The sequence below is a fragment of the Diprion similis genome, chromosome 8 (assembly GCF_021155765.1).
Source record: "Diprion similis isolate iyDipSimi1 chromosome 8, iyDipSimi1.1, whole genome shotgun sequence".
NCBI classification, from domain to species: Eukaryota; Metazoa; Arthropoda; class Insecta; order Hymenoptera; family Diprionidae; genus Diprion; species Diprion similis.
The window spans coordinates 22,973,607-23,000,142 of NC_060112.1; the positions used below are offsets into that span (position 1 = coordinate 22,973,607).

The window sequence follows — 26,536 nt, forward strand, 5'->3', positions numbered from 1 at the left end:
TTATGATAATAATAATAGCATATTAAATTATATATACGAATTATGCTATTATATGTATAGGACATTAAATCAAAATTTAACGTAACGCGTTTTATGAATATAATATATCGAATGATAAATATAAATAAACAAACGCTAGTAAAAATATTAAATAAAAACGTAATCATAATAATGACAGTACCAACAACATTGGTTTCGTAAACCTAAAGTGGTGATTTTTAGTAAAAATATTATATAATATATACTGTAAAGATTCCTATATATACAAAAATAAAAATAAGAGCTCTTGTAAATTTTACCAATAACTTTTTAAAAGAGCCTTTTACACAGTAACTTTATTCCGCTATTTTCCACTGGCTGCTTATCACAGCCGAATTCTTCACACATGCATATATGTGTGCATATATATTTACATAAAACGTCCGATGTAAAAAAAGTAATAATAGTGAAACTAGTGAACTGTGGCGATGAAATTTAACAATCGAAATGACTTGTAATGCAATGATAATCGAAAACAAAAAACATGCAAGTTCGTAACGATCGCTTAATATGGATTGCCTACAGGACCCATGAAAAGCTGATTGGTGATTTTATGTATTTCGTACTTCCAAGTTTGTATAAATTTTCTATGAAATATAATATATGTATACCTTCTAGAAACCAGTTGATTCGTACCAAGGATCTAATAAAATCGCTTTACCGGAAAACGCAATCTCATCGCAGTCAACATACTGCCTGCGTTACAGAGTAGCATTTAAGAATACAAGTCAATTGTTGCTGTATTCTTTACTCTGTAATCACTTATTAGTCATACAACGAAATGAAAAGCTAACTCGTGGCACCTAGGTTTCTCTGACGTTTGATCGTCGAAAAGTTCAAGCAAAATGAACATTTTGAACATTTGCTTACTCTACCATATCTGTATCCCGAATCCCATACCCTTAACTCGTTTAACGGAAGCAGAACTTCAGAATAAGAGAAAATGAGACTTGGAATGACTCTGAATAATCTTTATAAACATTAGCCTGGAAGCAATGCAGGATATCTGAAATTTTTCAACTAATGTCCACATACATCCTGATTATAAGTATTGAAAACTATCCGAGACCGGAAGGCCGCATATCCTCCTCAGGAAGAAGCGGTATGTATCTTGTCCTGGGATCGTTTTTCCTCTCATAAATGTACGGAAATACTGTGGTTATAATAGACTTTGGTGTTTTCTTCCCCTCCTTGAGGTCGCTGGTCTTGCTGGGTATCTTCTGGATGTGTGACGAACGTTGGGTCGTCGTGGAGTCGTTGAGACGCACGTCTTCCGCCGTCGAGTTCTTCGCAAGGTCGCCGACGCTCCTTGACGTCGAGGAAACAAAGTACTCGTCAGGGTTAGCGAAGTCAAGAAGAGGGATGAACTTCCGGTTGTCGTTACCCTCCACCACGGACGGCGTCACGTTGACTTCCGGTTTTTCCAGCTCCTCCTTGTCCGCTGGCACTATTGGTACCCAATCGTCGATCTTTGTCTCTGGTCCAGCCCCGGCGTCTTCCTTGGACCAGGAGGAGCCTTCTTCAGTCAGCCATCTGCCCTCCGTCTCCTGGCTACCAGAAGTCGCGTTTTCGGGGCTACCTTCTGTGAGATTAGCTACGACTTTCAGGTTCTCAAGACTTTGGTCCATTATTTCGGTCTCCGCGGAGTCCGAAGTCAAGTGCTCCGAGGAACTCAGACTCTCCCGACTGCTACCGAAAACCACCTCTTCGGTTTCCAGCGTCTTTCCAGCCCTGGAATTGTCCACCATTGACGAGTCTTCTTCTTCGTTCGAGTCGTCTTCAGCCGATGAGGAGGTCCGTTCGGAATTAACGATTTCCCTGGAGTTGGAGTCCTCTAAGCTTTCGTTAACGATGTCACCCAACGGCGGGAAGTACGTTGGCTGATTATATCTTGGCCCACCGACGAAGCTTGGAGTGTACTGGGATATCAGAGGCAGCAGTGTCTGCCTTGCGTACCTCTCGGCATGAGCCAAAATCCCCGCCAATCTTTCCGGGAGAAATTGAACCGTGAAACTTCTCGGAGCTGTGTCCTTGACCGGATCCGAGGGCCGTTTTCCCCTCCCACTGCGCCGGATTCCATTGCTTTTCTCGTTCTGTCTCGCTGGTCGCGGGCGCAGTATCGGTTCCGTTATTTCCGGCAGCTTCAACGACCTTCCGGTCTCCTTGCCGAAGAGCTTCAACACCGGTTCACGTATTTCACCGTATAAATCCGTGGTCGGCTGCTCCGACGACCTCGGGCTGTTCGTTGCCGTTATCGCCATCTGCAGAGACGTGCTTTCTGAAAAACCACGACCGCTTTCCACCTCACTGTTCTCGAGGGAATTCGAATCCCCGTCGGTGAGGTCGGCCACCGTCCACGGGTTCGCCGTCTGCGATGAGCTCTCTGACGAAGCTATGTCATTGCCGAAGACTTTCTTGGCGTTGCTGAAGATATCCTGACGCGCGTAAGCCTCCTTGTCGAAGGGCTTCGGGTTTTGATCCTTGGTGAAGGGGCCCAGCCCCTTCTTCTGCGGTCGAGTTTGCAACTCTTCGCTGATAACCTCGGCCAGAAACGCGTCTTTCTCGAAATTTTGATCCTTCGTGAAGGGCCCGATTCCTCCCTGTTTGTCCAGGGCAAACGGTTGATCTACGTACGGAGTCGTCTGTGGCATCGCCGTGGTTTCCGGCTCCGCCGGGATGTTGCATTCACCTGGGTACAACGGCAGGTACACCGGATGGCCCGATTCTAATATCAATCCTCGCCTGCAGACCGAAAGACTGTTCCCGAAACTGTCGACTATTGACACCTTATCTATGCTCCAGGAGACCAAACCCGAAGATATCCAGCCACTGTACGCCGTGTATTTTACCTGGAGTTGATTAAACAAAGAAACAGAATTATTGTCACGTATAGAAACATTCTATATTTATTTCACGAGTTTCGCCTAATTTTCTGTAAATTACACTTCAATTTGTCAGGAGAAATTGAAACGATGCGGTATGATATTTATATAATCGACATTGTGGTTGTTAGAAAGTTTTGCGGTGTTTGTCAGGTGGTGTAATTCCGCGTGATAACTACACAGCGATAATAAAGGGACAATTTACTCTCACTGATTTTCAACGACCTCATAATTAGTCGTTTACACACGGTTCGCGTTGGCTTGCAAATGCCAACGCTTATACATTAGCAGTATATAAGTGAAAAACGTTCAAGTGTTCGATTAAATCCAGTTTTAATACTGAAAATTGAACTACTTGTGAGAAATTCATGAAAAATTTTGCAAACTGTGTAATAGAAGTGGCAGAAGAACATGCAAAAAAAAAAAAACCATTGCCCTACCTCTATGGCTTCCAAATCGGAAACGACTGGGTGAGGAACGACGATCTTCTGTAGAATCGCCCCGATCAGAAGTTCCTCATCGTCCTTACGAGTCATGGTGAACGTTTCGTTAAGGGCGCCCTGACCGATGAGAGAAATTTGAAGCTTTCCATAGCTTCTCGCCGGTCTTTCCCCTCGGCTGTTGTACAGCTTGATCTGATACTGATGTGCGCAGAAGGGTTCCTCATCCCTAGTGACCAAGTAGAGTTGGCCACGGGCAGTCGACTCGTCGCTGTAATACCCCATGTCCCCGCATGGCTTTTCTGCGCCGTTTACTCCGCAAGGGAAGCAATCGCCACGGATAAGACCGTCGTAGCCGTGGTCACAAGGAAATGCCGGAAACCGACATCGGGGGCTCACTGAGTCCGTGAAGAGCTTGTAAGCTCGTCTGTGGTTGCACAACGATCTCCCCTCCACCGCACTGGCTGTGTATGTGGTTTAAAAGAAAATAAAGTCAGCAGATAGAAATTGCTACTATCGCATACAGGATGAAATGAATGGCGATGAACAGACTGATTGCGCAGGGATGAATATTTATAACGCGCTACTTTGTTGTTGCACACATGGGTGCGATGTACTATATTACTATACCTATGGATTGCCGCTCGCCGCGGCTTCTTTAGGAACAATTATTATTTCATCATTATACATGCTGTGTTGAATGACACGCTCCACATCGGCAATATCACGGTGTCTGGGTCTATTCGAGACGCCGCATTACATGGGGTTTTGTTTACTTTTCGAGGCCACATTGCTGACAAGCTTTCAAGAAAGGTTGTCACCTCTTGTACTGTGTGAATATCGTCTGTCATTCATTGGTAGGTAGTAGTCACTCATCGGGTTGTTCGAACGGTTGCTTATAAAGACGGATATAATGTTGTGATACACTTATAGTGCATATTGTCAAATTTTTCAAGGAAGGACATTAACTTTTCGCATAACAAGGGCAAATACTTACACATGCAAAAGATGTATCGGTCACAACGAACTGGGTACATTTTACCACTCTACAACACAATTGGTACATACTGTACGTACACTCATGCAGTACGTAGTCTAATTTGGAAGATAATAAGAAATGGATACATGCTTTGAATAATTTATTTAAAAAAAAACTGTTTGAATAATTTCGTAAAGTAGGTATACTTTGCGGCTCTGCAGTTTCTATTCGCGAATGTGTAAAAAGCAGTCACACGTGTTTCTACACACGGCCGTGGCACAGTAATCTCAAACTCTTTGAGTTCCGGTACACGGAAAAGTACTCAAGTTACAATAATCGTCTCAAGTATCCGCGGCAAAAAGGTAAATCGATTCTCCGAATGCTATACCAATTTTTATTTATTTGTTTTTTATTTTGTTTATCTCCTATCACCTGTCCTCATCATAGTGCAAGAAGTACAATGAATGTACACTGCACATTACACATACATATGTATATCCAGATATGGTATTCGATTGACCAATGTATACTGTTGACGATGTGTGATTTGCAGGTATATTAAACCGCATTGAGGATTGAAATTCTATACCTATGTTATCTGAGAACTGTGTACAAGATTCTGGAGAGAACATAATTATTACTTAGAAAAATCTCGCAGCATCTCGCGATTTCAAGAAAAAAGAATGTTGATGAAAACTGATGGTCAATGACCGTAAAAGCTGTGGGAATATCTTACACCAAATGATGTCGGAAACGGCGCCCAGAAAAAGGTTCGAGCATCCTGTCTGCATCCGACCGCCATTAGGATAGAAGTCGACGTCGCCCATCGGCTGCCATGATCCCAATCCACCGAGTATGAGTTGCTCACCGTTGCTGTGAATGACGTCTACGAAGCTAGCATCAGTGGCATCGAGTCTGGCCCTTGGATCCTGAGCCTCGAAGAGGGGCCCAGCCGGATCAAGGCCTGTGCGAAGATCCAAGGAACTTTGGTCAGTCTGCAGGAACGCCAGGTTTACGAAATCCTTGGCGTGAACGGCCTGGTACCATGAAACTTACCCGTGATCCGAGAAACGTTGCCAAGTTCTGCTCCAGCGAACCCGGCTACGTGAGCTCCCAGGCTGAAACCGATCAGGTGGACACGTTCCAATGGAACGTTTAGCTTGCGCACCAACTTCGCTAACTGACGACCAACGAGCCGCGTATTTGCGGCGGCTCTCACGTAGTTTGGCACAGCACTACCTGGACCCCAGTCTACACATACTGCGACGGCGAAAAAAAAAAAAATGCGATGTTGAGTTAGCATGAAGTTTTTTAATGTTGAATATCGCGGTTAATTATCCTTCTCGAATACCAATCATCCATCTTCCCTCTCACCTATGTTACATTCGTGAACGGACATGAGAGCAGACCTCATTTCGTATACCCATACGTGGTCACAGCTGGAGCCGAAACCATGGACGATGACTTTGGTTGGGAGTTCGGGATCGATGGCCTGGAATGCCTTGTCAGCTATCTCTTCAGCGGGAACATCCATTGGAATGGACCTCGCCTTTCTGCTACCGTAGACCAAAAATCTGTAGGAGAAAAATCCTTCATCGATATAACAGTCACGCAAGTCATTATGGCGAATCGAAGACACTGTGAGAATAATCGCCTCTTATCGTTTGTTCAGCGTGCTGCTACAGGTCTATAATGTACCTGGTTCCGACGTCCTTGGGAGGCGATGGTAACATTTCCAGGTAACCGAATGGTCCTGTGTCTTCGAAGCAACCCACATCCTCGTAGCAAACCCTGGAGACGTCCCGCTTCAATCGACGGTTGTGTTTCTTGTGTGCCTCCCATTCTCGCATCGATTGTATCACTGCTTGGAATATCTCTTGGTCGTTTCGCTCGTCGTATGCCTCTTCCAGGGCCGTGGGCCACTTCGCACCCGTCGCTGGATCTCCTGGACAGATGCAAAATTTTCTCATTTTTACAAGGGGTCATGATGATTGGGAGATCCCTGCAGGAGTCTAAGATGTAATTTTTGGTTGTTTATTTTCATAATTTTTCTGCAGGCTTTTGTTCACACTTTCTAAAAACTAACACTCAAGTCACAATAGTGTATACGAATGGACCTTCACTAGCCTTGGTGATGATTTTTAGTTCACATTAAGGTCGCAATCTGCATGATCGGTGAGGTGTTACTCAATATTAAAAGAATGCGAATGTAATGCTGCAACTGGTCTGTTCTATATGTCCGTAAACGAGCGATAAATGAGTAACGGTAAGTTGTTCGTTCATGATCTGGATAACGTTACATAGGACTGTACTATCTCTTTGTTGTGATCGTAATCTTCAACGCTCAGTGATCACCTGTAGATCTGTGATTATTCAGAGCGGATTGAGTCATTCGTACAGCTGGTAGTAAGTTTTTCATATACTGTTTCTCACCCGTTTCGTTTATCTCCAAGATTATCAATTTGTTCGGTGCTTCACGCAGAGATAAATTCGCAATAACCGCAACCTACACAGTACATGCGCATACCAGTGTAAGTCATGCCCATTTCAGAAGTTACGCTCGGTAAAACACCGCGTTGCGTCGTATCGTTGTAAGAAATATCCGAGTTTCAATCATTAGTCAATACGCAATACGTAAGTTCTGACTGACGAGCTACGGTAGTTTAAACGTCCTGCAAACAATCTGTAAAGTGTATCGTCGTCTTGTACAAGAACGTGCCATTGAAAACGGCTGAATCTTGTTTGCATTAATTAAACATAGAAATAAGATGAGAAAAAAAATGATAAAAATAGCATAGCACAATAATTTTACGGCCTTTATAAACTACCTAATAGGTATAATTATGCGACTATAAGTACCGTCGTAAAATCTCGACCTAAATAACGGACAAATATTTTGATAATCGATTGATTCATTGAACTGTGATATTTCTTCTAATCTGCGACAAGATATCTATATATATATATATATATCTATAATGATATGGAACGGAAGCGTCGGGTAAATAAATCGGAGACATTGATATGGATTCGGGTTGACGGAGGTCGAATAGTAGGGATAAGTTAGGTGAGTTGATGACGATCGAAATAGATGAGAGTTGGGCAGGAGGTCAGGCCGCGTTTAGCTCCAGGAACAACGGTACGAGACAATGTGCTTGCGCAAGTGAGTGACGCGGAACGTGGTAGGCAGTCGAGAATTGTCCGGGTTCTCGTCCCCGACAAATCCAACGGTAAATCTCCGGTCAACTTGGACACCTGTCGCGGGAACCAATTACCTACCTACTCTCTTACGAGAACAACGAGAGAGAAGAACAACGAACGTCTGAACAACTCGGCGCAAACCCGCCTCTCATTATACACCTCCGTGACAAACGAGCTTGACTCAGTTCATTAACTTGCATGCATTGCGCTATTCAAAACAATGTAGGTATACCCACAATGTAGCTGGAGCATTCCATATGATTATGTGAGTGTTCTCACTTTGAAAAGCACTCAGTTTTTGTCTGTTGATTTTTTCGACTTGATTTGAAATTTCTATGATTTTTTCAAACGGTTTTATTGATCGAAATCGAACAATTTAAAAATGTGAAAAAGTACTGAAAAAACGTTTCAGATATGAAAAATTTTTAAGCTTACACCCGGAATGGGGAGATTTTTATTTCTTACTCTTTTCAAGCTTTTTGCGAAAAAACCGTTAAAAAAAAATTAGACGCGGAAGTTATTTTACTATGGATGGTTACTGAAATATTTTTATGTGTCACACCAGATTGAGAAAAAAAAAATCATGTTTTTAAATTGTATCGATCAATACAGTCGTTTGTAAAATTGGAGAAAATTCAAATTGAGTCGACAAAAATCTATAAAAAATGGAGTGCTTTCAAAGTGAGAACAGTCTTATAAAAAATCGCAGACCCAATCCGAAAGGTCAAGGGATAGACCCAGGTCGAACTGGTAAGGAATGCTCCGGCTATATTTATTCACTTGTGCAATGTGCAGGCTTTGCGTTGAACTTAACCACCATTTATATGTGTACTTCACAATCGTGTGCAAATTCACAATTCTGATTTGATGTTCAAATATCATCGTGTAATTGTGCAGAAGGTGCACATACCGGATTATTTCCGTAATGTACCCCATAGGGGCCCCTAATTATAGGCAAATCAAGGTACCAGTTCACCTGAACAGCTCCGATGCTCTTTTATTAGCACTCGGCTGATGATGGCGCGGCAAAACTCGGAGCTGCTCAGAGTGAACTGTACCCTGATTTGCCTACAATCAGGAGTCCCTATATGGCGCATAACACTGAAATAACCCGGTAGATCTTCAATATCGCATAAGTCCAGTATATATCCTTGTAATTCGTGTAGTGTGCAACAACTTTTTGTAATTCGAGGAAATGCATGATTAACAGACAATAACTGACGACGCTTTCTTATCTTTCATGTATGTGATGTCATAGAAGAATGTACTAAGCTAACGGGGAGACGGTTACCAGATGCATGATTAGTTCAAAAAGTGTCTGTGTGATGACTACTGACACAGTTTCCGTTGTCCAGGGTCGTTGAACTTCGTTAGTCTCAGGCTTAGGCTACAGGTATGAGAATACAATGAGAATTGCGTTTCCAGAGGTTAATGTTATTTTAATACAGACGCAAGCAGCCGCGCACGTTGTCAGTGTAACCCGTATATCCAATAAACTTATTGCGGTACGCGATGAGCGGAGTCTTTTCATGTTATCCTCAATAATCTACATCGCCATTTTCTTTGGCTTTTTATAGTAATCTTGGTCTCATATTCAACCCGTGAGAAATAGGTCGTCACTTGCTGCGTATCAAATTCTCTCTATTTCTACACTTCCTATTCTTCGTAAATCGATGTTCCGCATTTAATGCAGTGAACTATACACTCTCAAAAATTCCATAGCTACTGTTCTTTCAAACCGCATTATACCTTTACTGTTCTTAATTTTAAATTCGATTTCAACATCTCAATACCTCTTCCTGTCAGTCTTCGAGAATGTCCTGCAGCTATTTGCTTGTGATTAGTGACGTCACGATTACAGCACGGCCGTGGTTGTCATCTACTGATTACTGGTTGTTCTAGTTCATTTCGAGCCATTATCAGTGAGGTTCAAAGTCTGGTAATTGAATTGGACAGTATATGATGTTCGAAAGATTGGAAAAATCATTCAAATCAGTGTCGCATCACAGTTAGGTGAGAGTCACTTGATCAGCATGCAGTTCCAGTAGTTGGTCACTACAACGTATGAGCATCACTGTCACACTTTCTGATTGGTTTAACGTCCGTCACGTACAGGAGGTCACTCGATGGTTTGAAAACTGTATAATTTTTGTTGATTTAATCTGAAAATTTGAAAGCTTCAACGTTTTCTCGTCTCAATTAATTAAGGCCCTATGTTGGTCACAGAGATACTTAACTCAAAATCATACAAGTCGAGGTGTTAGATCAGCCTAAAAGTATACAGAATACATTTATACGATAAAAGAAACGGCTTTTAACTCTTCAAAATTGATTTATTCGCAAAGTAATGCAATGAATGCATTCAGCACTTGCTGCTGGTTTCTATTTAAAGTATTCAATAATATTCTCGTATGCGGTATGTGGATTTGAAAGTTGCGATATATGTATACACTATCGCATCTAACTGCATTAAATCGCCAGTTTCGAATAATAATAAGTGCATTATGATGGCTATAAATAAATCGTTTCGCTAATCAATCATTGGTGAAGAAATTTCGGTGATTAACCAAATGTCCAATAGTTTCTAACAGCGAGAAATTGCGATTTGACAGACAGCGTAACTCGCAACTGTAGAATCGCATCGAGGATTACAAAAATTTCGACATACTGATGAAGTTATTATCCCGTGTATAATAAACTTGTAATGAACAACGGTCAATGGGTGATTTCAGTAGTAAGAGACAGTACTTTAGCATCGCGATTTCGAGTGTTTGGCAATCGGGACCGGTTTCTGCATGCAAGATCCGCGATCCGTCGATCACGTACTGGGTGGCCAGGTATACTGTACGTGAAACCCGCGAAGCATAAATTCGCGAGTACGTATCTATCGCCGTGAATTGAGTCGGTACACCTCAGTGATTATTAACTGTACTCGTAACGGCTGCAATCGCAAGACCTAGTGACCTTTGAGAGAAGTTGAATTTATGCTTCCTGGGTTTTAACGACTCACGATCACGGGTTACCGGCGTTACGCCGAACATTGTATTTGACGTAAATAGGAAATTTCACAACCGTAAAATTGTCCCGGAATACAAGTGATGAATTTTCACGTAGCTCGCTTCACAGTCGTCGAAGCATGAACCGAGAATATTTCGTCTGCAGATGATCGCCTCTCACTGATTGGATTGCACGCCCACACACCTACCCTGGTAGGTAGGCGTACATGAATTGTATTTACGCAGAGTACCGTCACATCCTTTGTCCTTGAGATAAAAAGGAAACGTAGTCACCGAGTACGCACCAAGGGACAATAAAATTGACAAATTAAAGTAAATCTACTTGGGACAATGCGGTACCGACGAACTACTACATATACACTAGCTTTAGTTAGAGTTATTCCTTACATAAGTTACAGAGACAGTCCAAATTCCCATAGCGTGAAGGATTGTTACAACCGTAAAGATTTCCGTCCCGATAGTCTAAAAATGCAGTAACTAAATTTCTCCACTTTTTTACAGGTTGACGATGAGCGATGGACTAGAAGTAGAAGTATGCAAGTTTCAGCGGGAAAAACGTACTCCAATTCTCTCCTCACCATTCTCTTCAACGCTTTTCAGCTCCAGAGGTTGACCTGGATCGAACTGCACGAGAAACCGGTTTTTTCAACCCGGGAAATTCTTTCAATCCTGGGTATTCTAATCCAGTAAACTCGCGGTATTGTGGAAGTATAATACAGATGTATAATGAACTGTGTACATGAACGCCGAGTCGTCTTCCCCTCCAACTAGACACTGGACAGTGAAAGCGACGTACAACTATCGGAACGCTGCATTACGTACATAGGTATATCCATGTGGATAGTACATACACTTTTATACAGGATGTTTCACTTGCAATGTGAAGGGCGCGGCTCGACTCTTGTAGACAGATCTTATAGGCATGATGAGGCGAATGAAATTCACCCTGGATGCCTCTTATTTCATAGGTCTTTTCGCAAGCCAATCGTACGTAACTGCATTAAAATGTTTTTTACATGCATTTCTCGTATCGGAGACTTATATTAAGCAATAAAAATATATTTGAATATTTGGCGATAAGAAAAAAAAAACCGTTTTCATATACTCCTACGCATGTAGATAAGATAAATTGTAACAAACTTGAGCGATTCCTTCTTTAACGGCTAGGCCAATACCGGTTCTATCTCCGCGGGGTCAAAATCCAGATCAGAACGAGTTATATACATATACACCTTCATACAGCTGGGGATAACCTAGATCCTTTTAATTCAGTTAAGCCGGTTCGCTGGCTCGTGTTCGAGCGAGTTAGTTACCTTGGTTCATTTGTGGTCCAGTCTTTGCCTTTCTAAAGAAATAATTTCACCAGATATAGGAGGCGTGGATGACGATTTAGTTTTTTTATACAAATACACACAGAGGTGCGTATATATATCTATATACCTATGTGTATTCAGTGTTCGAAATTTTTTGGATATTCTGTAAATCACACTGAAACGATGCCTTGACTCAATGGGGTCAAGCACTTGCAGCGGTAAATTTCTAAGTAAATAATTGAGCCTAATTTAGGAATATTTTAATCTCTAGAAGTGAACAAAACATAGGCAATACGTTATAGGTATATTATGCAATATTTATTAGATACATGTACCCGTTGGCTCGTTCTTATGCATTAGTTACGTTATAAACGCAAGTGATTGCATCTAATCTGACGTGACGAATTGAAATTCTGTGAGAACCGGAAGAGCGCGAAATTTTTTAATTATAATTAATGGCCTGGATGAAAGCACGTGTTACAGTATGAATCGTGCTCGTCCTGATTGTCGAAATATTCGAATGTTTGATTTGTTTTAATCACGACGATTGGCTTCTGCTGAAAGGAAGCAAATCTTCGTGAGTGATAACACACAAATGTATATATATTGTTGTAATACGCACCGTGAAGACCTCGAAGACATTGAAGTATCCAACTGGCCAATAATAGTTTGCCGATCATCGCAGGTATTTGCACTCGCGAAAAAGTGATTATTATGTCCAAGTAGTTAAACTTCCATATCTTATGCAGGAGGTGTATTCTCGGTGATCGATTTGATGGCTCGTTTAATGAATATTGTTAACAAATAGATATATCATCTACTCATGCGGTTATCGCCGCTTGAGACTTTTGGAGTTTGTAACCGGCTATCAGTATTCTACCTGCGTCCCCGATCGCAAGATATTATAACATTTGAAATCGACCTGTCAACTATCATGGGTGGCACAAACAAGTGTGAACAAACGTCATGCACGATGGCATTAATCAACACCATGGAGGCTTCTATCGGAAGATAAACATACAAGCTAATTCAGGAACTATTATTATCGCACCACGCGGTCATACTTGGGTTCAAAAACAATCGTCACAACCATAGAAGCATGGAACTTTTATTTGTTTGGGATATTTAAATTGTTAAATCAATTTCGTTTGTTCGGCAAAATCATCGCCTCTTAACTAATTATTATTAATTCTTTTTAAGCGCAATTGCTACAGACAATGCACCGACTGCTTCCGATCACGTTGATATTTGTTTATATTATACGCTTCGGTTTTTAAAGTTAGTTTAACATTTATAGTATTAATCTCTTCAGTATTCCGGTTCACTTGTATAACAGCTGAAATGCGGCATTGGTGATTGAAGTCAGTTGTCGAAGTGACCACGAATGAAACATTTAGGCACAAGTTCCGCTGCTATAATGTCTTCGGACCGCGGGACCAACGCACTGCAGGGTCCTCCGCATCGCCCCCTAACAAGAAGGGCCTCCCTATCAAACGTACCGGAAAACGGATCAACGGCCATATAACGCGGATTTTTTCACCTATCTTAGTCTCTCGCCACGATTCGGTCGAACTAAACTCGCCGCACAGAGCGCTGCACTTATGCCTCCTTATCCGGCAAAGAGAGAGTTGCTGGAGTTGAACGTTGCCGCGGGAGCTCACGGGGCCCAAGCCTGGTGGCCTACTATAACTGAACTGACTCCCACCTTGACGAGGCAGACTCTTTTGCTCAGGGCTCACAAGCCGCGAACGCCACCGTCCCGGGGAAGAGATTCCAGGCGACCCCTTAACAGTCAACCGTGTCCAGTTTGCCGAAAACACAATCATACACGTGCATGGAGCTGGATACTCATTCTTGGTAATGAGAATATATTTATTCAACGCGAAGTGTAGTAATTATTCTCTGAATCCCAATGCTCGCAGGTGCGCAGTTATAGAAAAAGGAATTCAAATGCTGGAAGAAATAAGAAATTCAATATGGCCGCCGTTTTTACGCCTGGAGTTTTATTTCGAGTATAATTATTATTTTCAGGGCTTGTTAGTTGACCAGAGTTATTTCAAACTGGACAGAATAACAGCAAGAATAGGTCAGTTATGATTTCACCTTCAACGAAAGCCTAAAAACTGTAAGAATTCAGCTTGTGAAATTTACTCGTTACGTGGAGTGTACGTATGCGTATAGTCAAGAGCATACCGATAGTTAACTTTTTTTGGAGTTCATAGAATTGAGCATTCGTTTTGGATTAAAAAAAATAGTTTGTCTATTGTTTGGTTTCTTAGTTTCTCTTTGATTGACATTTAATATTGATGTATTACGATAATCGCGGATGTTGTTTTGTCTATTTTTTGAACTTACGTTCAAAGGTGAATGAGTACTTAAAGTCATAAGGAGTATTGAAGAATAATGGGGCAAAATTTTAGTAGAATGATTTGCGGGAAGGCGTGAGTTTCACTTGTCGTACTTGTGGATCTTTCGACTGCAGTATATGTATAGAAAGATGAAAGCAAGAGTTGAAAGTTGATCGCTGATTGGTAGATGACGTCAACCCGGTAGTAGCCAACCAATCACTCCATGTCTTCCCGGACTCTTTTAGCTTTTGCTTTCATCTTCCGAGAGAAAGAAAGAAATAAGCGATGAAAAAAGAAAAACAAGGCCGATACCTACATCCTGGTACACATTATACATACAATTCTGATCGGCGTGGCGCGGCGGTTCAACTCACGGGTGATTCAAACTTTCGACACCATCGCATAAATAGACGCATATATTGCAGATTAACTGGTTGTTGACACGTGAATTTCAATCACGACTCAGAACAAGCGTATAGGTTTTGTACAACGCGTTCCAGTTTTTAATAAATCCAACCCAAGCCACGCGATAGAATTACGTAAAAGAATCGACTGTCTGATTTACCAAGGTTTTAACGTTATAATCTCTTCGAGTCATAAAGTTTCGTGCCGAATGCAGTATCCGTTACACGCACACATTCCATAATGTTATTTACACACGAATGGTGAAGTTCAAGTTCGATTACCACTTGAGCTTCATTTTCTGATGCACTCAGATATCGGAGCATTTATTTTCCTGATCCATCAGTTGTAGAGAAACGTTATTGCAGGAAATATTACGTATGTGGCTCGTCGCATGCTACGGACGCTAATTATCATTCCTGTTTGAGTGCGAATATCACTTTAAACTGCGGAAATTGTCGTCTGCAGGGGGTTGCATAAACGTAAAACTGCACGTTGAATCCGGTAGAGATTACGTGGCAAACAGGAAAAAGATTACGTTCCGAGAGCCTCCAGCACGCCATTCGATAAAATCTGTTGACTCGTTGAATTACGTGAATTAAATCAGTATTCATGATACTTTTGACACTCATTTTCGCCACGTTACGCGTTCTTCCATTGAATAACACATATAAATTCTCCTCGATTTAAAATTCGCTATTTACATTAACGCTGCGTGCCGGATGAAATCTAGCCATCACATCCTATATTAAACACGACACGCTAGAATGTTTTTCAACAGAAGTCAAACAAAAGCGTTCACATGCGCCGGCATCATTTATATTGTTGTTCATGGAATCCGTGCGGAAAATACAAAGTTTACTAGGAACTTGAGGTAGTTTTTGCGCGCGTGATGAAATTTCGCATTAGCAAATTACTTGTCATCATTTGTCAGATGCACATGCGAACCAGAATATATCCTACTTATCATCGGTCATAGATAAACACTTGCTGAATACCAAATAGTTAATGGCAGATCGGTATGTACCAAGGAAGTAGTTCGGATCTTATGCCAGTCGCATACCAACCAGGTTTTTCCTTTCCTCATAAAATTTGCAGAACAATTATAATAAATCCTTTCTTATAATTATAACTCGCACAGAATCATTGTTTCGATTATTTTCCCTGACTGAGGCTTCGCGTTCTTTCTTTTTTTGCATAACGTGACGTGAACCGATCAGGCTTCAATTCATGTATAATGTTTTTTCGGAACAAAAAAAAATTCTTTTTGTAGAACGTATATCTATAATTAGAACTTAAACCTCCTTAAAATATTCAGATATATGATTATATACCCGATGTTTTATAAGCTTTGAAACTGTATCAGCAAACTTTCGTTGCAATTTCATTCCACCTGCACGTGATAAAATCAGTAATTGCAAAACCTTTCATAGCATTTACATACGGTTATGGTTATGGCCTACGATTAATTAAAAATTGCTCAACACCCCCTCTATGGCCTGCGCTTTTCCACCGTCCGTATTGCGACACATGCAGACTTATAGTTTCACCACGTCCGAAACTACGGACTACTTATGATTTTCACTGCAAATGGGGTAGGCAGCTGGCACGCTGCATTAAGTGCTCACAATCTCTTCTGCATTCTAACGTGCGTGCAATATTATTTATTTGTAAGATACTGAAAACTACAAGGCGAGTCAAAGGTCGTTAAATAGGTGGTTGAGTCTCGGTTACGTGCCTCGGTGTTTTGCTCGCGAAAATCCCAAAGTTGAACGAAAGTATTACCACAGATATTATATCCAGTCTTGTCGATTCGTCACACTTTCTATTGTTCAAGTTTTTCATCCATCATTTCGGTAAGACATAGTCACCTATAATACAATTCGCGATATCTCGGGCCTAAGCAAATCTCTGCAAATGTGAATCCCCTTTTCGTTTATTGAACAGTTTAACTTCTTCAGAGCCAGTCTAACATCGTTCAGTGCCTCCATTCAGGGTGCCATCAAGTTGAATTAAAACAAGGTAATCGATTTGATCATTGTGAGAAAGTTGCGATTACTTAGTCGCAGCTCAGTAGACAACTGATTAATAAAATTGTTCACAGCCATTGCGTTGGCCTTGAGCAAGAAAAATATAACGTATGATGCAGACGATCCACGTTACGAAATCCATGCATACAGTAATTGATCATATTTTTCGATCGTTGTACATGGTTCGGTGAAAATTAGAATCCAAACAACATAGGTGTTGAAAAAACGTCAATCATGGTTCTATCGTATTGTGCTAAGTAGGTCATTCGTACAGAATGAAAAGTATGGTAAAAATGTTTGTTTTTTTTCAATAATAATTGCAACCTCGACTTTCTTCTATCGGGAACATTTTTCTTGGTCTTTGTCCGATATTCTGGATTCCATGTGATTCTGAGCCGATTTTTGTACTCGAAACCATGTACATACTTATACCTTGAACCGACTGCTTCAAGGGCGATGAGATATAACAACGTTCGATTGGATATGCCTTCACTTTCGCTGCGGCATCTTCTATGCAGGTAGAAGTGTATACAGGACATGCCTAATAGCAATATGCGACTGTCGACTTTCAAACATACCTGGCCTGCATGTATGTGGATGCATGGTGAATAGGTATAATATTGCCGAGGCGTGTTAATAAGGTTGGGAATTCATTTAGTGTCTTTGCTCTGCAGTTAAAGGCATGGTTAGCATTAGAGCGAAAATCATTCTATAAGCTGTATGGAGGAATGGGTGGTGCGTGAGCATTGGAGAAAGTTATTGTACTGGTCACCGAATTGTTATAATACATATGTTATGTACCTGCGTACGTATCTTCGGCATTCTGCATCATGAAATTCTCCGTTTTTCATTCGTATTTATTGTAGTTACCGTTTTACAAAAATAAATGCATGAAAGCAGGATATATCCTTTGCTCAATATTCTCTGTTTTTTAATTTTAATATTTATCGACAGCTCAGTTAAACTTTCCAATTATATCCGCGTCAATTGTCGGATTGGAGACATGTTCACTTCCTTGAAATTACATGACATTATATGGGTACATTGACATATTGAGACGAGAGACCAGGATTTTGAAATGACGCATTGAGAATCGGGCGACGATTGTACACAGATGCGTGTTCTCGCGTGCGTAGGGGGTTCGAGAAACCGAAGAGAAATCAACGTGTGATTTGAAAGTGGTCCATTCATACGTGCTTGTGTATATATGAAATTTTCGGAACCACGTGAGATCTTCATAACCGTCTGATCTCGCAATGGCTAGCGGCTACTTTCTTTCATCAACGCAAGTTCAAGGTCGATCATATAGTCATTTTTTGTTAGCTTCCCTCATCGGAACGCTATCATCTTTGGACTCTGGACGTAATGTTGCTAGCGTCCTTGTTTGGTTCATATCCTGCAGCATGTTTGCTTTCGAACACTCGAGCCGCACCTATTAAAACTACCGACTACCGTGAAAGCAGTGCGTCGAAAAATCGTGACATGTAAACATGGTGAATGTTGTTGTTTTTTTTTTTGCAGTCGAAAGAATCAACGAAATCTGTGCCGCTTGGCAAGCGTAGTGTTTCTGCCATGGTTTCTGCGGTCTGCAAATAAGTTGCTTCCTTCTGTACATTTCCCAAAATCTCTACGGGCTAGTGGTAATGATGAAGTATGCAGATTTTTTGATTTTTAGTTTTATTTATAACGTACAGAATCATTCACGTCAGAATCTAAATCACAACGGATCCCAAACAGGGTCATTTTTTAACGAACTTGAGATACTTCTTCGCATCAAAATCGTCATCGTCGATATCTTCTTCTATCTTGATAAAAGTTTTTGGTTTACGGGCGATGAGCCTTAACTTTCGTTCGGCTTCCGATAAAGTCGCTAAATTTAGAGGAAGTTTTATTATATGTCTAGGCTCATGATATTTTATATTTATACTACTCCCATCGGGCAGAACGACTATGGTTGGATACATTCTCTCGTACGTCTTCCTGTGCATTTTTGTTACTGATGCTGTGCGGCAGTTGAGTCCTCGTAAAATCGTCTGCAGAGGATGCCACGTGACTCGTAGGAGTCCCGGAATTTTACCGCTCATTCTGAAACGCACGGGAATTATTTTTTCAAAGCTTTTCAAGTGCCAGTCCATCTTAATTCAAGTTAATTTTTCTCTTTCCCTCTCTATTTATCTATATCTACTGAGATACTATCTATCTATCTATCTATCTATCTCTATTTTCGTTTGCCCAACGATAATTTCCTGAGAATATAATTTACTTTTACAGCAAAACAAATAACGACGAGGTGAGATATTGATCTATTTTTTTTTTCCCACTTATTTTTCTATTTGTTCTCGTACATAATTAAAGTTGGGTGTTCGAAGGTACAATGAAATGTAACTATGTCAGAATTTCAGAATTGTTATATTTAAAATTTCCTGTGTCTCATAATCGGTCGATAAATATGAACCTGCATAGAAATAACGAGTGTAATTTACACACGGACCATTGTTATGCGTTAACGAGAATTCGAAATGATCGAGACGCAGAGCAGTGGAATTGGTCAATTCTTCCAATTTCACGGAAATTAAGTAGAAAACGACCATGATCATTATACATCACTAAAACATTAGGTTATAAATTATAACAAAACTTTAAGGTTATGTCCACGGCATATGAGTAATATTGTGACAAAGGTTGAGTTACAGCTGTTTGTAATAGAATGAAATTTCTAGATACTCAATGTGAAATACTACAATTAATAGTTAGACGTAATCTCTGCTTACCTATTTGTTGCTTTATATCAAACACGGTTGAGAAGCTTGAACATTCAGTTCAGCACAACATAGAATACTTTTCGGCCGTCATCAAGTTTCAACTTTCGTTTTAGATAGCGCCACCAATCAGAGAAAACTGCCATCTATGACAGCCTCGGTATATACGAAATACAGAGACCTGCAAACATCATGTAAGATAAATCTGACACCATGCCTGCATAGCCGAATTTACCGCGTTGCGTTACCGCATTGAAAATGTGATGCCCATATTCATTGTTAGAATATATGAAACGACGATTGGCATTTTATTGAGTACACATAGAGAGATTGAAATGTAATCGCGGCTAATTCACGACGAAGTTTCATCATCGCGATCTGACAAAAATCTACAAGCAGTCGATACAGTAGACGAAATATGTACAACAATGCGTAGCAATGAATTATTCAACAATCCTTTGACGAAATCGTATGATTATTCCAACTTTAGTTGTTTTTTTTTTTTTTTTTTTTTTCCTTACATGAAATAATTTGTATCATCCATTGAAAAATGGTGTACATTGTTTTATTCCTCTATATATACATAACACAACGGTCATACGATATTTTTACGAATGATATTTAAATTGATGTAATATTATACTAGTATGTAATTCTAAATCAATTTATATGCACTGTTAAGTTTTTAAGTTATACATTACGTATGCACGTATGTTGTATACAGATATAGTAATCAGTTTTTAATCATTTACCCTAGCAGCGATAATTATTAGTTGTTTATTTTATTTTTTTCTTTTTCAGTTCATAATACTAGAATTGTATGTATGCGGTCCAAGGATCTTTCGGGTCAGCTATTGCAGATGTACAATATTTGTACACGGAGTAGCTGAGCTAGCGACAAGACGCACTTAAATTTTAGAATATGTGTTTTGAAGATTAAAAGAAAATGAATAGAAGTAAGAAAAATAAAAATAAATTTTAAATACATGTGTATATAATATTGATTACCTAAGAACAAAAATATAAAAATGTATTATTTTTATTCTATGTATGTATATATATATACATATATACATATATATGTGTGTGTATATATATATATATACATATATCCATTCGACTTATTATTGTTTAATGTAATTACAATTCATAATTCATATTATATGAGCATTCCGACTCGCGCAAGCATCTTCGAACTTTCATTGTTCAAAGGGTTCGAACTTAGAAAGCTAAAGCTTACAGTTAAGGAATTCGCTATTATAATGACTCGAGTAAAAACATAAGCTGACAACATTCCTTTCTTTTTGTTGATCCCAAATCATTTTTTTTGCCTTGTCAAGAGTTTTTCTTCTGATTTTTATTCTCATGATTCTTAGTTTTTCGATTCTTGTTTTACTTCCTCCTTCCTTCTTCATCCTACCATGACAAAATAATTGGTCGATTATTAGCGTACTCCACTTTTAGAATGCGCTATTAACCACTGTAGCGTGATATCGATATTGTCCTTTTCTTTGCAAGAGATACTGTAGCAGCAGATCTCTCGATCCTGGATCACAGATAGGTTCCTAAAAAAAGAGATCAATCAATGAATGATGAAATTATACGGAAAGAAATTGAATTTCATATCGTATCAACTCACATTCTTTCAATGAGTCCATTCTCATCAAGAGCATGTGGCAGATCTCTTTTGTTACCCAATACCAGTACGGGTATACCAGTCAGCTGAGGTTTGTCGAGTAAATTGTGAAGCTCGTTGCGGCTGGCTTCAATTTTTTCTGGATCAGACGCGTCGACCATATAAACAATGGCATTCACTCCTCTGCAGTAACGTTCCCACATCGACCTAAACCTCGGCTGACCGCCGATGTCCCAAACTTTGATAGTCACGTTGCCCTTTGTTATCTTCCGCATGTTAAAACCAACAGTTGGTATCATGTCCTCGCTGAACTGCCCAGACTGTAAATATCAATTATCTTAGTGTGCTCTATATTCACATGGGTAAAAAGTAAACGGTGGGTATTCGATAGGGAAAAATTTTGTCAACGAAGTGAGAAGAATGAAGGAATAGAAATGATCAAGTCACTGATGGTTTCAATTGCGTTTCCTAACAGCAAATTGCGGTTTTGAAAACAAGGAACAAAGCAGCTTTGAGCTGAACGAATAACTGAGAGTCATAATTGGTTGGCCAGTTAATGTCTTGGAACGGGAGGGACTGATTGATAAAAATATGAATGAAATTATGGAAGTTAAGGTATAAATTGGTCAGCATACCGCGATCACGTTGACAAATGTGGTTTTCCCACTGTACTGAAGTCCGACAAGGGTGAGTTCCATTTCCTCCTTCCAGAACAGAGACTTGAACCAGTCTAGTATGCGATTTATTAACGCCAACATTTTGGAATGAACTGATCACCGAACGTGTATCCAGTATTTTCAGCCCGAGAAACGTCAACCTCCGGTCTGACTGTATGCACTGCCGATGCGATGCTCGGTTAACGGGAGGTGTGTACCGCACTAGTCATACGCGAAAGCGAAAACCAGCGATGTGACTAATCTGTTTGGATCGTTGAGCGTATATATTTCGTGGTAAACAGCTTATCGGAGCCCGTTTGTCCTAAGGAAATTGACGGCACTGAACAGGGTGACTTGGGCGGTTTTAATTTATCTAGTACAAGACTCCGTTCGATGTATCTACGCGTAATATCTCGCGTGGTATGTACGAACCTTAGAACCACTGTATAACGTGAGATGAATTTGACACGAAGCAGAAGATTTTATCAGTGGTTCTCAGTTTACTGTCTCACCTATCGCTCATGCTTTGTTACCATGCGCGCATGTAACTGAGCGTAGAACACACATCAGGTTACTGTATTTCAACTCGGTAGATACGCGTCACGGTGTGTTTTATGTCATCTTGATAGATTTGGGGCGATATTTTTTCAACGCAATTTTCCTTAGTATAAGATTTTCAGTTTTTAGCATGATACTTTTATTCCAATGCTAACTATTGATCTCACTTTGGCAACTAGTGAGTTACTTTCTAGCTTGCAGTAAAATTCATCTCTACTTGTTCGATAATCAATGACTCACTTTGGTGCTTCAATACCAAGCTGAGAGATGGCGCCACAGAAATCTTTCTGCTATAAAAATGAATTACATAGCTATGCGCCAGGTATGCTGAATACCGTGTGTCCAATGGAAACTCGTACTCGAAAACCCGAGTCTCACTGACGTCAAATACATTAAACAAACGGCAGTAAAGCCGAAGTGCTTCTATGAAAACACACATTTGGTACATTTACTTTTTTTGCTTACTTTACTTCTGTTTGACGACTATTTTTATTGATTGTTTGAATAACACAATGAAAAAGGTTGTTCAAAATGGTGTAATAACTTCACTTTCAGGCGGAAGTGATCGTAAGATCCTAAATCGTTGCGAACAGTATATCAGAAGATGCGTAGCAAATATATGAAAAATTTGTTCGTATTTTCGTCCTAATTTCATAGCTGTTGATCGTAGATGTTCTAAATGCATTTTTCCAATTCTTTGGGTTACGATTGGTCTATAAAGATTCACTTGAACCGATTCTAAGACAAAAAGTTTTTGATTCCAAAAATCGCCAAAAAAGAAAAGCTAAACTGGGCTGAACTTCTTTCGATTTCTTCAGCCACTTGTGGTTGATTTTAAAAAACCCTGCAACAAATTTTTTTATACGCTATAACGACGTAATTGTACGAGAGAAAATGCGTGCGTTTCAATTGCTACTTTTCGGAAACGAAAGGTTTAAAAGAAGCTACCGATTGGCTGTTTTTTAAATATTCATCAATCATATGAGTCTTTCATTTTGTTGCGGTTTCGAAAGGTGCTAAATGAAACACACTTTATGATGAGGCGCAATCTCAAGTCGCTGAGATCAACGCTCCAAAAGTAACAACAAAAACACGTAAAAACTTCATCATTTTTTCAACTGATTGACAAAGAACAGATCCCCTGAAATAGTTCCCGTACCGAAAATTTACCCAAATTCACATACGCTTCTGAAACTTGGAATAATTGGTTTGCAGAACTGTCATGGAATTATTCTGGTCTTAATTAAGTGTAACGCGTGACTCGAGGTGGATGGCTGTAACGTGATAAAGTCACCGATCGTGTTGTTTCCAACTGAACGAAGCTCATACTGATCACTCCCTCGTCAATAATACCTCTTTCGAACCGAAAAGCAAATTCCAATATGTTGGATAATTGTAACCGTATTCAGTTATATTGCTTTCCACAGAGCAGATTACAATAGCTGCAGCATAATTTCGGTGGTCAATACGCATTTAAAACCGTAGTGCACTTTGGAACCTGACTTGACAAATACATACGCGAACCTTTGGTTTAAAACGAAAATTAATGATCAATTAATGAATTAATGTCAGATTTTTATATATATATATCGTATACGTATAAGCAAAAGACCGGCCATCAGCCAAGAGCCAGGAGCTAGTTTAAATTCTTGATCTCAAAAGTCAGCTTCAATTTTACGCACACATGCATTAAATATGCGTGGATATGCTCTCACAAATGGTCATGATCAACATATTTTTCATGAATTTTAATTTCTTTTACATTAAAATCTGTGATTGCATACTCAGTGTGATGTGAAGTCTACTCGCATAAATTATAAACATTTGGTACACTGCCAACAATAATTATACAATCATCAAATCAACCGTGACAGTAAGTTCCAAGATGAGCTGGCAAATATTGCAGATAATTTTGTCCAGATCATTACGAATGCGAATAATGAAAAAAGCCAGGTCAAGTAACCGTTTCAGTCAAGGCGGTGAAAAAAACTTTTCGAATATCAGAATGAGTCGCATATTTTTATAATGTAGCTTTTGAAATTCAAGCGTCAAGTCTCTTATTGATCGACGTTTTTTTGATAATGGAAGATATAGCGAAGCGTAAAAAATTAGCTCTCCGAATCGGTAATCACATACACTTACGCACGTGTACTGAACCCGGATTTACAATGTACGTCGTATAAATTTTTATAATTTATTCATGAGTACGTATTCTTGAGTAATGCTTGTAATCGAATTGAAAATTAGTATTTGTTCAACCGAATATTAATTAAAAATGCTTTTTTTTTCTTCGTCTTTATTTCCAAGTCACTTATATATCTCCGGGTTTGTTGATATGAAAAAATCGGGTATACATACGTCATTTATACGAACGTTTTATCACTTATATTATTTAATCAATTTTTTTATGTCGTCGTCATTTATGAAAAAAATCGCTTAAATTCATTCACACGTGCTGTAGAATTTTGGAGACCACGCGTTTTTTCTGCCGTCCATGTATGCGTATATTAACATGAAAACATACTTCCCTTGGAGGTACTGTAACGCCCAAAAGACGTTATGTATTATAATCCACGGAAGCAACCCACTTCCTTCGAGTCAACCACTCCGCGAATTAACTTTAGCCGCCACAAAGCACGAATATAACATATAAAAGACTGAAACTAGTCCTATAATATTCAAAAACGAGCAAAGCCAAAGAGAATAGAATAATATGTATATACTAAGAAATATACCTATAGGAGACACGCTAATCCGGCACAGCAAGCAAAAACCCATATCTATATAACGCACGGCGTCCGAGCCCCGCGCGCCGACAAAGAGGGGGAAGGAACCAAAATAGTATATAAGCCGGCACCTCGGACACAGGAGGGGACTCTCTTCTTCAAGCTCTCCTTTGGAGAAGCTAATTCGCAAACAAAGGATCAACTAAGACCGCTCAGTTGATCCAATTATATACATTGTGTTCTAACCGTATAACGGCTATTTAAAGTATTATACTCTTCTATTTCGAAATCTCAGACCATTTCAAACAGCAAACCTATATAAATTTATACTATCTTTATTTACTGCTCTGCAGCTCGTCAACGACTCATAACGATCATCATTAATTACAACACACGCATTTAATCAATTTGTTCGGTAGCTGGCGCCGATATTAGGCCACACAACTTTCTGTATTATTTCACTATTAATATTTATCATTATTATTATTTTATCACCCAACATTGGTTGATTCTTTATTTTTCTATTTTTTTTTGTATAATGTTATACGCCGCAGGCGAAATAGATTAAAATTCTTATTTTTTCCAACACACGCGCAAAGAGAGATTCTGTCAATCACCCACCCCTTCATCCCACCGGCTGCATCTTATCACTATTGCAGTGAAAGATTCATTGCTGACACACACACACGGCTGCGGTCGTGCGCTATTGCAGCGCACTCTGCATTGCTAACTCACACATCCATCCACATTAACGGCTGCGTCTTCTCACTATTGTAGTGAAAGATTCATTGCTGACGCACACACACGGCTGCGGTCGTGCGCTATTGCAGCGCACTCTGCATTGCCAACTCACACATCCATCCATATTAACGGCTGCGTCTTCTCACTATTGCAGTGAAAGATTCATTGCTGACACACACACACATACAGCTGCGGTCGTGCGCTATTGCAGCGCACTCTGCATTGCTAAATCATACATCCAACCACAACACCGGCTGCGTCTGCTCACTATTGCAGTGAGGGATTCATTGCTGACACACACACACACGGCTGTGGTCGTGCGCTATTGCAGCGCACTCTGCATTGCTAAATCATACATCCAACCACAACACCGGCTGCGTCTGCTCGCTATTGCAGTGAGGGATTCATTGCTGACACACACACACACGGCTGTGGTCGTGCGCTATTGCAGCGCACTCTGCATTGCTAAATCATACATCCATCCACAACACCGGCTGCGTCTTCTCACTATTGCAGTGAAAGATTCATTGCCGACACACACACACACACGGCTGTGGTCGTGCGCTATTGCAGCGCACTCTGCATTGCTGAATCATACATCCATCCACAACACCGGCTGCGTCTTCTCACTATTGCAGTGAAAGATTCATTGCTGACGCACACACACACACGGCTGTGGTCGTGCGCTATTGCGGCGCACTCTGCATTGCTAAGTCATACATCCATCCACAACACCGGCTGCGTCTTCTCACTATTGCAGTGAAAGATTCATTGCTGACACACGCACCCACACCTCCGGCTGCATCTTC

The 26,536-nt window shown here is 40.1% G+C and overlaps 3 protein-coding genes across 3 annotated transcripts; all 3 read right to left on the minus strand.

Annotated features, from left to right (window-relative positions):
- Window positions 1-932: 932 nt before the first annotated feature.
- LOC124408901 lies at window positions 933-12,970 on the minus strand. Its single transcript, XM_046886194.1, has 7 exons — window positions 12,494-12,970; window positions 6,039-6,285; window positions 5,715-5,914; window positions 5,397-5,600; window positions 5,077-5,304; window positions 3,362-3,825; window positions 933-2,888 (listed from the first exon to the last, which is right to left on the minus strand). The coding sequence occupies exons 1-7, from the start codon at window positions 12,549-12,551 to the stop codon at window positions 1,098-1,100; spliced, it is 3,192 nt and encodes a 1,063-aa protein (XP_046742150.1). The 5' UTR covers window positions 12,552-12,970; the 3' UTR covers window positions 933-1,097.
- A 5,394-nt stretch (window positions 12,971-18,364) lies between these two features.
- LOC124408907 (39S ribosomal protein L55, mitochondrial) lies at window positions 18,365-19,564 on the minus strand. Its single transcript, XM_046886204.1, has 2 exons — window positions 19,423-19,564; window positions 18,365-18,736 (listed from the first exon to the last, which is right to left on the minus strand). Exon 2 carries the CDS (start codon window positions 18,733-18,735, stop codon window positions 18,391-18,393), a length of 345 nt encoding a protein of 114 aa, XP_046742160.1. The 5' UTR covers window position 18,736; window positions 19,423-19,564; the 3' UTR covers window positions 18,365-18,390.
- Window positions 19,565-20,114: 550 nt separating this feature from the next.
- On the minus strand, window positions 20,115-22,186 carry LOC124408906 (ADP-ribosylation factor-like protein 8B-A). Its single transcript, XM_046886203.1, has 3 exons — window positions 21,682-22,186; window positions 21,050-21,366; window positions 20,115-20,975 (listed from the first exon to the last, which is right to left on the minus strand). Exons 1-3 carry the CDS (start codon window positions 21,802-21,804, stop codon window positions 20,855-20,857), a joined length of 561 nt encoding a protein of 186 aa, XP_046742159.1. The 5' UTR covers window positions 21,805-22,186; the 3' UTR covers window positions 20,115-20,854.
- Between the last annotated feature and the right edge of the window lie 4,350 nt (window positions 22,187-26,536).

Excerpts from the sequence above, each read along its gene's own strand:
- LOC124408901 (XM_046886194.1), bottom strand. The coding sequence starts at position 12,551 with ATGATCGGCAAACTATTATTGGCCAGTTGGATACTTCAATGTCTTCGA. Across the intron at positions 5,601-5,714 it reads CGTTCACGAATGTAACATAG|TATGTGTAGACTGGGGTCCA; the intron begins GTGAGAGGGAAG and ends TCGCCGTCGCAG. Across the intron at positions 5,305-5,396 it reads CAACGTTTCTCGGATCACGG|GCCTTGATCCGGCTGGGCCC; the intron begins GTAAGTTTCATG and ends ATCTTCGCACAG.
- LOC124408907 (XM_046886204.1), bottom strand. The coding sequence starts at position 18,735 with ATGAGCGGTAAAATTCCGGGACTCCTACGAGTCACGTGGCATCCTCTG.
- LOC124408906 (XM_046886203.1), bottom strand. The coding sequence starts at position 21,804 with ATGTTGGCGTTAATAAATCGCATACTAGACTGGTTCAAGTCTCTGTTC. Across the intron at positions 21,367-21,681 it reads CATTTGTCAACGTGATCGCG|TCTGGGCAGTTCAGCGAGGA; the intron begins GTATGCTGACCA and ends TGATATTTACAG. Across the intron at positions 20,976-21,049 it reads AATGGACTCATTGAAAGAAT|GAACCTATCTGTGATCCAGG; the intron begins GTGAGTTGATAC and ends CTCTTTTTTTAG.